The following is a 14,950-nucleotide window of genomic DNA, read 5'->3' as shown; positions in this document are numbered from 1 at the left end:
GCCAAAGCAAAGAATCTGTTGTCAATCTATGAAGTGGGGAAACCCTCTCTATTTTTCACATTCTTTCCTCCGAAAGGAAATATTCTTAGGACCAGTGTACAGAGGCGAAATTTTTTTATTGATTGCAAATAGACATTGGAATTATTCGACTCTCAAGGATACAATAAGAATTCTATCAAAAACAATAGCACGCAAAAAATCTAAGAATAGACGTTTATGTCAGTGCAAACTGATTTTAGAGAAACTTTATCTAAGCAAACGAGAAAATATTATCGGTGCAAACAATACCAAATGAGAAACGATGCATTTTAATGTATTTCATATCTGACACAACTATTATGCATACACTATTCTCAACTCACAAAATATCAATCGAGTGATCATCTGAAGCAAAGTCGAAAGCAGTAATTAATTTAGGCAAACATTTTTTGTAACCATGGAGCGCAAATATACATCACGGAAACATGTCTTTTTCATTCGCGCCACCAACTAGTGGAAACGAAGTGAGAGAGGGAAGCTGAGTTCCCGCACACTTTCGTTAAGGTTACGCCCGCAGGGAGTAGGGGAATCCAAACAATGGTCTTGGTACCATAAACCGACTCCCGCAAGTCAAGTTAGGGAAGGAGGGACTCTAGCGCTGTCTTGTACACTGTAAAAAAAAAAGGTAGCACCATAACTCCTTTAGGGGAGTAAGCCGCTTGTCCCTACTTACACTCCCTTTTGGAGTAAAACTTACACCATTGAAAGGGAGTATGGCTTTACTCCATGCAGAAGGTGTAGCCATCACTCCAGGCGTCGATGTAGCCTTAACACCACAGAGGGGGGTCGAGTCAGCCCCATTACATGGCATACTGATCACCCCCTCTAACGTCCACTAAATGGAGTACGGCCAATACCATGCTAGGTGTACACAACACAACCAATGAGAGTGTTGTTATAATTCCATCAGATAGAGTTGCATTCAGCACAGCAGTTGGGAGTGAATGTCATGCCTACAGGTGGAGCTAATGCTATCCCAGCAAGAGGAGTAAGTATAACATCATGCAAGAGAGTTTCACAAATCCCTTAGAATGGAGTAACCATAACCACCCCCCAAGGGAGCAAATTCTACCCATCTTCTCAGAGTGAATGCTACTGCCTGCAGTGGAGTATCCTCAGATCCATGACGAAGAGTCGCAACCATGCCCCACGTGGGTTTTCATGCAACCCCCGCAAGGAGAGTAACAATGACATCCGTAAGTGGGCAACATATTTTGGGCACAGAGGAACTAAATCTACATAAATTAGGAGGGCACAGGCAAGTAACATATGAACAGAACAAAACATTTATTGCTCTGCTTGAAAACCAATCTCATTCTGAAGTTTTGTTACAAGAATTGAGACTCCAGGGGCCTGAGGAAGCCCCAAGATGCTCTCAAGGAACGTGAAGACCTTCTTCGACCTTTTGGAGTAATGAATATTGTACACCCAGTACAATGATACCACAAGTGCCATTGCAGTGGTCAGGTTAGCAGCGACCAGTGAAAAGCTCTCCAACTGCACTCTGATTGAAGACGGTGCCCACGGTGCCCCAGATACTTCGATGCATGGGTGTGCTGGGTCACAGGCCAAATGGTCCTGGAATGAGACACGCATTTAAAGGCAGCAGAAAATCTGGCAAACATGAAGAGAGTGACATAGTTAGACCAAGATAAGAAGGAATCACAGCGGACACAAAAAAAAAACAGCTGTACTAAGAAAATGCCAGGAATCTGACTTCGTGTTCACAACGTCAAGCTCTCTGGCTTCTCAGGAGGTAATTTGGCATTACAACAGGGGCTGATCATGTGTGCATTGCTAAATAATATGGTTGCAGTAAGGGAACATTACAATAAATTATGCTGACACGTGAATAAGCCAAGCTGACATAACTGTACAAGTGTCAAGCACCAGAAACACTATCCACTCATCATATGGACAATGTCGCCTGGTGTGTCCTTGAGTAGCACTGACAGCACGGTCCACACAGCGCCAGCTGTGCAAGCTGGAATGCATGGCAGAGTTAATCTCCACTGTTCCAGCAGAACTCAAACAATAATATGTCCTTATTGTACACAAATAACAATATGTCCTTATAATAGGTGCATTCTTTTCGCTTGCACCTTCTGCACCAGATCTGAACTGGGTTATTTGCGTGCTGCACTTTACTGTTGAAAAGAAAGGCATTACTAATAAAGTTCCTTTCAGCTGGAAAGTGCAGCTCCCGAAAACTCGTCTTGCGTGGAGTCCAAGGTAGTGCAGTCCAGTGCAAGTGAAAAGAATGCGCTTAATATGTCCTACAAATAATATGTCCTTACCCTCGTCAACTGCACTCCTCAAGTGTGGTGGGAAACCTGCCAAGCACTTCAGCGCATACTTGCGGCGTGATGCTACATCAATAACAGCCTTTCCATACCTCTCCACAAAGGTATTCAATCCAGTTTCCACATGGCACCTCGTGAGGCGATGAAATTCGTTGTATATCTGAAAAAAGGTGGCATGCTGAGGGACATGGAACTGACCAACTAGGCATAGCTTACCTCATGTTCCAGTGCAAGTGCCGGGTACTCTGCGAGTATCTCTGCTACTGTCAAGCACTGTGGTGCCTCACCGTCCTCCTGTTCAATCAGTCGCCTCCTCACGGCATGCGTCCTAGCCATGGCATCCGTAACCCGGTCCAGGTGCCTGTCCTCAGCGTTCCTTTTCATTTCCCTGACCATGAACAGCCGGTGTGCCGATACCGTTTCACCATCCTCTGACTGGCCCTCGAGGTGACCTGCCACCTGCAAAATAGCAGAACAAGAAAAATGAAATTTGTAGATAACACCACAGTCATTCAAGACTGGTTTCCAGGGAAGCACTCAGACAGACAGATTTCGTGGCGTACAGACATACCGTTTGGCGTACACAACCCCTTGAAGGGGAAGGGCTCTGTTCCTGTCGTTTCCGTTTTCCATATTTTGCACGTGTTGCCTGTACTGCCTGGATCTCTGTCAACGATTTTCGCTGGTTTTTCGTCCTATTCTTGAGTTGGCGCCACCAGGAGTTCTGTGAAAGTGAACAATCCGAAAGGCATGAACGAAACAGTATCAACTAGCAATGCCAAAAGCCCAGCAGCACCTATGCTGAACTGCAATGCAGCACTAATAAGGTCGCATACTAAAGACAAGATACAGGAGCATCACACAAAACGATGGCAACTGCTTGAAAACAACCAACCTTGCTTAGCTAGTTTAATGGTGATCTATCATGCTGGCCTCTGCAGACCACCAATAAAGCAAAAGAAAGTGAAAACAGAAAAACATCTATGTTCCACTCAGTGAGACAGTTAATTACAGTGCTAAAATAGCGACCGAAACCTGCTGTGTTGATGAGCAGAATGCTGTGTATTGACAGCATAGGAATGTCCGTCGACTGCCAGTAGCATGGAAGAGGGGATGCTACGAACCAATTAACTAACTACAGCTCTCATTAATTTGCAGAGGGAAGTATAGTCACTCATGAGGCCTTGCGTGGAAGGTTTCGGTTTTGTCAGCCAGATGTCATTGCTATGTGAAAGCTACGTTCCCCTGGGGTCTATTCTCTGCCATTGACCACTAATGTTGAGTAGATTCCCGGACTCCCTTGGAATAAATGACACTTACAAAGCCTGGTCCGTTGATGTCTCGCAGAGCTGGGTAGAAGAAAACCAAAAGGCGTGCCGCTTCATGATAGAGATTTCTCCTTCCTGGATACCTACAACAACAGTATAGTTGTGTGCAGCTAAAATTTCACTGTTCAGTAAGTTATCTCAGTGACTTCAAGAGCACATACCAGCACCCCTCCCCCCCCCCTGTACATTCTCCATGGGGTGTTTTGGTCGATGTTATCGTCAATGATATCTTGGATTTTACTGCACCAAGTTGCATTGGAAAGAGGACGTTACGTGAACCTATGGAAACAGAACTTCAAAACTGGCTCTAGCCTTTTCCCAACCGGTCCAAAACGCTCGAGAATGTACAGACAATGGAGAGCCGGTATGTGCTCTTAAATATCCTAAGACTGATGGAGATAGGAAACCTACAGGCTGTAACGACAGATGTCCATGTGCAACCATCTCACAATTTTGGCCCTTAGTTGGTCAGTTAAGTCACCAGCCCGCAGACCTTTGAGCTGCTCCTGCAGGTCCAGCGGTGGCGTTGGGAATGTGTACTCGCCAGGGACAGTTGCACGTGCTGCTGCCTCCGTACTGCACCTGTAAGGGATATAGGTGCGATTCCAGGTTAAATATTACACTTCATTGGTCGTAACTGAGGCAGTGAATCGGGAAACAACACCTTTACAACACCCAAAGCAATCTAATTTCTGAATTATACCAGGTGCTGACAGGACAGCATTTCATTCAGTTGTTTCACTGCACTAGCCACCATGCAATTCATTGCGCAGCTGGTCTAAACCAAATTAATGATTAGTCGGGGGCTACAAGAAGCGTAGGCCACACACAAATAACAGAACTGCATTTACCCTAGCACAATCTATGCACAGATACCACAAAAACTAGTCTGCTGGCGGCATGTGGCACATGAACGCACAGCAAAGTGTGCTGACTGCACGCACGTCCGTGTAACCAGGTGGTAACAAGGTGACTGGACTATGCCTTGTTCCCACTTGGTAATGCTGAACTCGGCGCGGCCTGGACAAGGTGCGCAGTGAATGTGCACGGCGGTTTTTTTTTTTGTTTTTTTTTTGCTCGACCTCAACGTTTCCAACAAACTGAGAGAAGTACGCGCAAACTTGCACTCGCTAGCATGAAACGGCCATGTTGAGCTGGGCATCACCACGTGGGGCAAGCGTAACAACAAAAAGAATACCTGTTGCTGTCCCTACCAGCCGATGAAACTGTCCTAAAGAACCTAGTTCCAGCGCAAAATAACACAATATGCATACACATTTCACAGGCAACACGGGGGGTAAACGCACACATGTACACCATGCAAGAATGTGACGCGCGTCCACCGTGGCTCAGCTATGCCTGGCTCTGCACAAAGACGGCCCAATGTTCCTAGACCACTTTCGATAACGCGCTGTTCCACCAGCGTTAGCTCCGTTCTAATCTTTGTGATCCCTCGTGCACATTTCAATGCCAGATAAAGATTTCGCTACTTACGAAACGGTAGTGACAGGTGCTGCTGCTGCTTCCCTGCCAGTTGGCTCGATTTGCAATGGCGCAGCTGGTTTCTCCGAGACAAGCCTAATCTTGTCGTTGTCCGTCACCGTTGTACTGTCCTCAAAGTCCAAAAATTCATCAAAACCTCTGTCGTAGAGCTAGAATATTTCACATAAGCACATATAATAAACATAAAAGACTAATGACGAAAACCCGAGACTGGGAAAAAGACAAAAAACAGACGACACAACACATTTTATCTGTATAAAAGACTTCTATGCCAAAGATTTGGTCATGCTTACCTGCAGCTGTAGGTTTTCATCAACGATGTCGCATAAATCCGTGGCCAGCAACGCTGCCAAAACGTCCATTCTCTTCTTCTCCCCAGCAACGTTGATTATTCTTTTCTTGTCACGAAATATCGCAAGGCAGCGTGACGTGGCCATGACCGGACGGTGTCGCGTAGGGAGTCGGTCTAACACCAACAGGGCATGATTGGAGCCTTTTATGAGTCGCAGCATAATGGAATGCTTCCACGAAATGCAGTGGCCGACATGACTCAGCGAAACTCCTAGAACCCATGAAAGGAGTGACCACGTGGCCCAGCCTTGGACTAGAGGTTGTTGGCCGAGAAAGGAATGCACGAACGCTTGTGAAAGGCGCACAAAATGTGGAGCAGGAGTCACCTTTTCGATATGTGGCCCCAAAGGAAACTGTCACTAATGAAAAGCCAGGAAGAAGCAGAAGAACATGCTCACAAAAAAAGGGGGATCGCCTCTGTGTTTCTTAACCTCACCTTCTAGCTTCTACAGTTAGAGAGATGAAGATAAGGAACATTACTGCCGCTTAGTCAACCTACAGCCTGCCATACTGAGAAAGGCATCCCGAGGCAGGGACGCAAGAACGACGACACGATACCTTCACGAACCTGCCATATATGATTATTTATTATAATATTATTAGATTAGATATTATTATATTTGAGCAATCCAAGCTCCTTCTGAAGACTTTTTGATCCGCTGCACAAGCTAACGTGGTATAAAGAATGTCCCCAGAAAAAACGTCCCCGAGAAAAATGTCCGCAAAAAAAAATGTCAGCGTTCCCAGCCCCTCAGTTAAGATTATAGCGCAAAACAATGCACCGACTTTTTGATCATACCAAAGAAGGTATTTGAAATTCAACTACATACCTACAACTGTGGGTGGAATAGAGTAAGTTACGAGAGTTAATAAAGGACATTATTCTCAATAGGCACGAAACAACGGTGAGGTTAGTAGAAGGAAATGCCGCACATTATATTTCTTTATTTTCTTCTGCAATTCTATATTTACTCATGTACTTCCTGATCCACATGTGTTCGGCTGACGCTAAAACCGTATCGTCCGTTCAATGCCGCGAAGTAATTGCTAATGGGCTCTTCTCTCCCGGTGTGTACTGCATACAAAGATTCCGAAGCCGCATTTGCAGGTTCATTGTCGTCAGCTTTACACACTTTAGAAGCGATAAAACCCATTAATTAATTTTTCGATTAACCATTTTTGATAGCTTTACAAGCTTTTTTGCGGTATTCCTATTGCTTCTATAGATAAATTAAAACAGACTTGTGTGAGCATCACCATGTAAATGCGACAGCAAACGAATCCTTAGACGGTAATTGTGAACAGGCTTACCTTCAACTTACTCCTTGGAACACGTTGGCCCTTACTTGTCAGCACAGAATAAGCATCAGCAATGACAGGGCGATCAATAAATGTATGGCAACAAAATGTGGCCTAAATACCATGCGATCGTATCCTCAACACCCCGTTCTGTTCAGTCGCACGTTCTGTTCTGACGCCTGTTTATTTATTTATTTATTTATTTATTTACAATATCCCAAAGGCTCTTGCGAGCATTGCATGGGGGAGTGGGGTTGTACAGATATGAACATAACAAGCATAAGCAAAAACATTAGGTATAATAAATGCACTTGACAAATAAGGGTGCGAAAAGAAAGCAACCAACCGATTACTTGTGAATGGTTAAATGGTAGATGATATCTTCCTATGAAACGTGGTGTGATCATTGAGCTCCGCAATATTCAGGGGAAGATCATTCCAGTTAATAGTAGTCTTACAAATAAATGATTTAGCAAAGATGTCAGTGTGGCAGGCGAAATGAGTTACCTTGTACAAATGGTCGAAGCGGGGAAAGTTGTGGAAGAACGAGTAATAGGGGAAATGCAGGACGGAATGGTATGAATGAACCTGTGAAACAGAGACAAGCTTGCAATGTATCGACGTCTTCCTAGGTTAGGGAGTGCTGTCTGTACCTTATGTCCACAAATATTGCAGTATGCTATCCCATCAACGAGCCCAACTTTCTGCACTTGCTCAACACCCCGATTTTGTTTTTTGGGGAAACTCCGGGTAGCCTCTCCACAGGGGACACCCCTTTCGGGGACCTTCAGCTTATTGCTTGGAAATACGTTGACCCTCATTTCACAGCACAGAATAAGCATTAACAATGTCAGGATGGTCAGTAAACGTGCTGCAAAAAGCTGCTGTCTAAATACCATGCGATCCTAACCTCAACACCCTTATTTCGTTTCTTTCGGGAGCTCCCGGTAGCCTTTCCACAGGGGACATTTTTTCCGGGGACATTCTTTCCGGGGACGTTTTCTCCGGGGACTTTTTTTTCTGGCTCCCGCGTTTTTGAAGCCACATCTGCCAGGCAGCAAAATGTCGACCGCTGCCTTCGAGTCGATTCAGAAACCAAGATGTGTGTTTTAGCACTCAATAAACTCTTTTCAAGTGTCAACGCATCTGTTTAACCCGTCTCGCTTCTCGCCAGGTGGTGGATAGGGCTCCGGACGCTGGTATGGCCATTGGAAATGTTAAGCGAGATGCGGCTTTTCAGTTTTCACGATTTGTACGCGAATAACTAGGGGGAATTCGTGACCGTCAGATGAAATTTTGGAGACAAATACGTACTCTGAACCATAATTCAGCTCGAAGCAGCCATTTATACTCAATTTATTACAGTTATGAACCCGGAACTTTATCTATGTCAACCCTGTGTATCTCTATCACTCCTTGGATATTGTGAGCCGGCTATTATTTCATTCTTACAATTATTCACGCTTGTTTTCTTTTGCTATCACTGCCCTAATTGTGGGAAGTCCTGGCGAAGCTGTATACAGCAGCCCACAGCAGCCCTTTGCATTCCTGTTGTACCGAATTGCAATACGAAATTAGTAATGCGAAATTAATTGAATGAAAATCCATGATTGACCCACAAATTCGTTGGGATCTGGTTGTGGTAACTCTCCGTGATAAGTCAAACAGTCACGTAAAAGCGTAGTTTTCCTCAGTCAAAGTCCATTCCCCCTCTCATTTAATTTACATGCTGATCGTAATGTAAAAAAAAAAAAAAGACTTATGGTATCTCTGGCCTCCATTGTCGTCGGAAATATCTGAAATATTTCAGACTTCTTACGTCGTTACGCGATTAGGGTAACACAATGCTTTCATGACCTTCCCTCTAGCTCTGACAGGTCAACGATGAGCGGTAATACCGGCATGGGAAAAGCTGCCGCACCCTGCCTGAACCACCGGTCTGCCGAAAATTTAAAAAAGGAGCAGAAAAAAAGAGGGGTGCTATAGGAGTTCGGTAGCTGAATTGATTGCACTCCTCGGTCATCGACATCCAATTATATTATACGAATAATGGCCAATAATACTATAATTAATAAAGTAAGTAAAAACAAAAACCTGCAGGACTTGAACACGCAGCTGTAACAATGAGAGATCAGAAACCAAGCATGCTATCTCGACGCCATACAAACGCGTAACTGACGGTTTACACCAGTGATTTATCCAGACCCCCATAACAACCCCACAAAGTTTTGCCAAAACCCCCATTTTTTTTCGCCTTGAAGCACGTATGTATAAGCAGTGACCCCCCCCCCCCCCCTCTCCCGCTTTCTCGTGAAAACCCCCCCAGCCACGACTTTCTAGATAAACCACTGGTTTAAACAATACAGTTGTGACAGCTGATTTCTAGCTTAGTTAATCAATTAGTACAGTCACGAATTCGTACAGTCACGAGACAAAGGCATCGTCCCTGCGTTGCGAATTCGGTTCCAGCAGGTCCAAATGCCACTGTCATCAACGGCCGCCCGTTCGTTGCGTCGATCCGGTCACGCAGGACAAACGGATAAGCAATACTTCGGGTCACGTTTGCCACCACGTACCATGTGATCCCCATCTGATCGCTTCGAACGCTAACGACCCATATGTTTTCCACGTAAAACGTTCGTTGTCGCTTTTGAAAACAGTGCAACAGTCTCGATCATGGACGTCCTCTCTATGTATCGATGATGTACTGTTACTATTGTTTGTACAACTCGGTACTCCAACATGTGTCCGCCGTATCCGTAAACTTGGCTACCGGTGCTCGTGACAAATTATTTACTGATGGCGAACGTTGCAACGAATACATCTTCAAGTGCCACGGCAAGGGTGTACACTTGCTCCCGCTGCACGTACTTCTCGCCCGCTTTCTTATCGGTCATGAACCACATCGGACTGGAACACTCCCATGAAATCGGCTTCAGTGTAACATGCGGCCTCAACGGCTGCAACAATACCTTCAGAAAGTACGAGGCCTTCAGGAAGCACGTACAGAGGAAGCATCGAGACGTTGTACCACGAGTGAGACGATCTGCACAATCAAGAACAGAAAATAGCAGCGAGGATAACACGGCAAACGCAGCGAGCTCGCCGCCTACTGATGTTGGTGCGGAATCCACGCCACCGAGTGAAGCGTACCACGAATCGAATGACCCAATTGCATACATGAGCAGTATGCTGAACAGAATGAAGAGGCATCTTGTGCTGCTCAGCTTGAAGGTTACTGAAAGCCACTTGCTTCCACAGTCTGTTTGCGAAAGCATTTTTAAGGACATGAAAGTGCTGCTTGAGTTGCTTTTGGAAGCCTGCAAAACATACTTTGCAATGCTTCTTTCAAGTGGTAGAGTAGTGGCAAACTCAGATGATGACATGTTGTCAGTGCTTTCAGGAGATGTGATGGACATGATTTGGGAGGTAACGAGGTCAGAGCATGCCCGGCTCAACTATGTGAAGGAACATTTCCCTTTTGTGCAGCCGAAAGAAATCAACTTGGATGACAGCATCAATGCACGGTCAGGAAGACATGTGTTCTACTACGTGCCAGTTCAGGACATGCTGAGGAACTTGGTTTCAGCAGACCTTGGTGAGCATGTTCTCTCAACACTGCAAGGGCGCAACAACGACAGCTTCGATGCCAACACCCTGACTGATGTCTGTGATGGAGACTTTGCGAGATCTCGTGCGGTGATTGAGGAAGGCGTCGTTGGAACGCTACTCTTGCTGTTGTACACTGACGAGTTGGAGGTGACAAACCCGATTGGTGCTGCCCGTGGTGTGCACAAGCTCCTTGTTGTCTATGTGAACCTGCTCAACTTGCACCCTAGGTACAGATCAACACTAGAGTCAATTCATCTTGTTCTCATCGTCAAGTACACACTTCTGAAACAATACGGCCTTAACAGAATAATGGAGCCACTTATTGCTGACCTGAACTCCTTGCAGTCTAATGGGCTTGATGTTGTGTTGAATGGGTCGACAGTCTACATGAAGGCATGTGTTGTCGGATTTAGTGGCGACAACCTGTCCCTGAACAGGCTTGGCGGCTTCAGTTGTAGCTTCACTGCTGGTCGTGTGTGCCGTCACTGCCTTGCAAGCAGCACGAATCTTCAGTCACTGACAGATGAGAGTAAGTGCACATTGAGAACCGCAGAAGCACATAACAGTCACGTAGCTGCTGTTCAGCTAAGCCCGGATAATGCAAGGTTGTATGGTGTGAAAGAACCATCCTGTCTTCTTGCACTCAATGGATTTGACGTCACGTGTCAATTACTCCCCGATCTGATGCATGACGTTTTGGAAGGAGGCATAAACACTGTCCTCAAATCTGTGTTGAACACACTGTTATCCTCAAGGGTACTCCAAAGAGAGCACTTCACTGTGGCAGAGAAGTTCCAGTACAAGCGTCATGACATGAAGAACAAGCCGTTTCCACTAGCCCTCACGAATGCGGGCAAAATGCAAAACATCAGGGGAACAGCAAGCCAGAAGTTATGTCTGTTCCGCCTTCTTCCACAGCTGTTTGGTGATAACATCCCAGAAGGGAATCCAGACTGGAATGTTTATCTCCAGTATCGTGAAATCGTGAACGTCCTTCTGTCCGACAGGATACCCTCTGACTGTGTGGAGTGGCTTGAGGTGCAGATTGCTTCATTCCTTGAGGCATTTGTTCAGAGGTACCCAGAAGTCAAGGTGACACCAAAGTTGCACTACCTCATTCATTACCCTCGGTATATCTCACTTTACGGGCCACCCCGCAACTTCTCGTCCATGAGGTTCGAGGCAAAGCATGCCACACTAAAAACGATCGCAGTACGAGCAAGAAGCTTCCTGAACATTGCAAAGACTGTGGCCATGAGGGTGCAGCTAGGACAATGCTACAATTCCATCTGCTCGGCCATAACTCACGACCTTGAGGTCCCTGTTGTGAAAGATGTACAGTGGGAGGACTTGCCAGTTCTAGTCAGGGACAGCTTTGTTTTGCGACCACTGCCTGGTGAGAGAATTTCCGAAGCAAGGATGGCCACCGTTCATTCATCCACCTACACCGAAGGGGATGTTCTGTGCATGGGTTGGGAAGATGAGGCTCCGGCCTTCGGTCAAATACTCAAGTTGGTCATCTTCAGAGGCTCCCTTTTGATCTTTCTTCATGCTCTGTATACATGTGGTTTCATGCGTCACAGGCAAGCATATCAAGTTGTGTTCACAGACTCATGTGTGCAAATATCTCCAGGAGACGAACACAACCCTCGACCACTGGACCTCTACCGTTATAAGAACCATCATGAAATAGTGCCACATTTTGAGTTATTTGAACTCTAATCAGTTGACCGCAGTGCCAAACATACTGCAAATGGTTCGCATATGTCTTACATTGAAATTCCCCAATCCGTTCTTTTTTCCTTTTGCCAAAGTCCCCTCAAGCAGTATTTATTTCCATCAATTTGTCGTCCCTGACCGCAGTGCCAAACATACTGCAAATGGTTGGCATATGTCTTACATTGAAATACCCCAATCCGTTCTTTTTTCCTTTTGCCAAAGTCCCCTCAAGCAGTATTTATTTCCATCAATTTGTCGTCCCTGACTGCAGTGCCAAACATACTGCAAATGGTTGACATATGTCTTACATTGAAATTCCCCAATCCGTTCTTTTTTCCTTTTGCCAAAGTCCCCTCAAGCAGTATTTGTTCCCGTCAATTTGTCATCCCTGACCGCAGTGCAAAACATACTGCAAATGGTTGGCATATGTCTTACATTGAAATTCCCCAATCCGTTCTTTTTTCCTTTTGCCGAAGTCCCCTCAAGCAGTATTTGTTTCCGTCAATTTGTCATCCCTGACCGCAGTGCAAAACATACTGCAAATGGTTGGCATATGTCTTACATTGAAATTCCCCAATCCGTTCTTTTTTCCTTTTGCCAAAGTCCCCTCAAGCAGTATTTGTTTCCGTCAATTTGTCATCCCTGACCGCAGTGCAAAACATACTGCAAATGGTTGGCATATGTCTTACATTGAAATTCCCCAATCCGTTCTTTTTCCTTTTGCCAAAGTCCCCTCAAGCAGTATTTGTTTCCGTCAATTTGTCATCCCTGACCGCAGTGCAAAACATACTGCAAATGGTTGGCATATGTCTTACATTGAAATTCCCCAATCCGTTCTTTTTTCCTTTTGCCAAAGTCCCCTCAAGCAGTATTTGTTTGCGTCAATTTGTCATCCCTGACCGCAGTGCAAAACATACTGCAAATGGTTGGCATATGTCTTACATTGAAATTCCCCAATCCGTTCTTTTTTCCTTTTGCCAAAGTCCCCTCAAGCAGTATTTGTTTCCGTCAATTTGTCGTCCCTGACCGCAGTGCAAAACATACTGCAAATGGTTGGCATATGTCTTACATTGAAATTCCCCAATCCGTTCTTTTTTCCTTTTGCCAAAGTCCCCTCAAGCAGTATTTGTTTCCGTCAATTTGTCGTCCCTGACCGCAGTGCAAAACATACTGCAAATGGTTGGCATATGTCTTACATTGAAATTCCCCAATCCGTTCTTTTTCCTTTTGCCAAAGTCCCCTCAAGCAGTATTTGTTTCCGTCAATTTGTCGTCCCTGACCGCAGTGCAAAACATACTGCAAATGGTTGGCATATGTCTTACATTGAAATTCCCCAATCCGTTCTTTTTTCCTTTTGCCAAAGTCCCCTCAAGCAGTATTTGTTTCCGTCAATTTGTCATCCCTGACCGCAGTGCAAAACATACTACAAATGGTTGGCATATGTCCATATGTCTTACATTGAAATTCCCCAATCCGTTCTTTTTTCCTTTTGCCAAAGTCCCCTCAAGCAGTATTTATTTCCATCAATTTGTCGTCCCTGACCGCAGTGCCAAACATACTGCAAATGGTTGGCATATGTCTTACATTGAAATACCCCAATCCGTTCTTTTTTCCTTTTGCCAAAGTCCCATCAAGCAGTATTTATTTCCATCAATTTGTCGTCCCTGACTGCAGTGCCAAACATACTGCAAATGGTTGGCATATGTCTTACATTGAAATTCCCCAATCCGTTCTTTTTCCTTTTGCCAAAGTCCCCTCAAGCAGTATTTGTTTCCGTCAATTTGTCATCCCTGACTGCAGTGCAAAACATACTACAAATGGTTGGCATATGTCATACATTGAAATTCCCCAATCCGTTCTTTTTTCCTTTTGCCAAAGTCCCCTCAAGCAGTATTTGTTTCCGTCAATTTGTCATCCCTGACCGCAGTGCAAAACATACTACAAATGGTTGGCATATGTCTTACATTGAAATTCCCCAATCCGTTCTTTTTTCCTTTTGCCAAAGTCCCCTCAAGCAGTATTTATTTCCATCAATTTGTCGTCCCTGACCGCAGTGCCAAACATACTGCAAATGGTTGGCATATGTCTTACATTGAAATACCCCAATCCGTTCTTTTTTCCTTTTGCCAAAGTCCCATCAAGCAGTATTTATTTCCATCAATTTGTCGTCCCTTACTGCAGTGCCCAACATACTGCAAGTGGTTGGCATATGTCTTACATTGAAATTCCCCAATCCGTTCTTTTTTCCTTTTGCCACAGTCCCCTCAAGCAGTATTTGTTTCCGTCAATTTGTCGTCCCTGACCGCAGTGCAAAACATGCTGCAAATGGTTGGCATATGTCTTACATTGAAATTCCCCAATCCGTTCTTTTTCCTTTTGCCAAAGTCCCCTCAAGCAGTATTTGTTTCCGTCAATTTGTCATCCCTGACTGCAGTGCAAAACATACTACAAATGGTTGGCATATGTCTTACATTGAAATTCCCCAATCCGTTCTTTTTTCCTTTTGCCACAGTCCCCTCAAGCAGTATTTGTTTCCGTCAATTTGTCGTCCCTGACCGCAGTGCAAAACATACTGCAAATGGTTGGCATATGTCTTACATTGAAATTCCCCAATCCGTTCTTTTTTTCCTTTTGCCAAAGTCCCCTCAAGCAGTATTTATTTCCATCAATTTGTCGTCCCGGACTGCAGTGCCAAACATACTGCAAATGGTTGGCATATGTCTTACATTGAAATTCCCCAATCCGTTCTTTTTTCCTTTTGCCACAGTCCCCTCAAGCAGTATTTGTTTCCGTCAA

The 14,950-nt window shown here is 44.9% G+C and overlaps 2 protein-coding genes across 2 annotated transcripts; one reads left to right on the top strand and one right to left on the bottom strand.

Moving 5' to 3' along the window:
- Positions 1 to 1,309: 1,309 nt before the first annotated feature.
- Positions 1,310 to 5,034, bottom strand: LOC135393165 (uncharacterized). Its single transcript, XM_064623680.1, has 7 exons — positions 4,869 to 5,034; positions 4,082 to 4,252; positions 3,663 to 3,753; positions 2,914 to 3,066; positions 2,559 to 2,801; positions 2,337 to 2,502; positions 1,310 to 1,617 (listed from the first exon to the last, which is right to left on the bottom strand). The coding sequence occupies exons 1-7, from the start codon at positions 4,988 to 4,990 to the stop codon at positions 1,601 to 1,603; spliced, it is 963 nt and encodes a 320-aa protein (XP_064479750.1). The 5' UTR covers positions 4,991 to 5,034; the 3' UTR covers positions 1,310 to 1,600.
- A 4,684-nt stretch (positions 5,035 to 9,718) lies between these two features.
- On the top strand, positions 9,719 to 12,157 carry LOC135392429 (uncharacterized). Its single transcript, XM_064623142.1, has one exon. The coding sequence runs from the start codon at positions 9,719 to 9,721 to the stop codon at positions 12,155 to 12,157; it is 2,439 nt and encodes an 812-aa protein (XP_064479212.1).
- Positions 12,158 to 14,950: the final 2,793 nt, after the last annotated feature.

Source organism: Ornithodoros turicata, chromosome 4 (genome assembly GCF_037126465.1).
Source record: "Ornithodoros turicata isolate Travis chromosome 4, ASM3712646v1, whole genome shotgun sequence".
Lineage (NCBI taxonomy): Eukaryota > Metazoa > Arthropoda > Arachnida > Ixodida > Argasidae > Ornithodoros > Ornithodoros turicata.
The sequence above is the reverse complement of the archived record's forward strand: the minus strand, read 5'-3'. Positions and strand labels throughout refer to the sequence as shown.

Bases quoted from the DNA above. Each gene is read 5' to 3' on its own strand.
- LOC135393165 (XM_064623680.1), bottom strand. From the start codon at position 4,990: ATGGTGTACATGTGTGCGTTTACCCCCCGTGTTGCCTGTGAAATGTGT. The intron at 4,253-4,868 runs GTATTCTTTTTG...TATCCCTTACAG, and splicing joins GCTGGTAGGGACAGCAACAG to GTGCAGTACGGAGGCAGCAG. The intron at 3,067-3,662 runs GTAAGTGTCATT...TCACTTTCACAG, and splicing joins ACATCAACGGACCAGGCTTT to AACTCCTGGTGGCGCCAACT.
- LOC135392429 (XM_064623142.1), top strand. From the start codon at position 9,719: ATGAACCACATCGGACTGGAACACTCCCATGAAATCGGCTTCAGTGTA.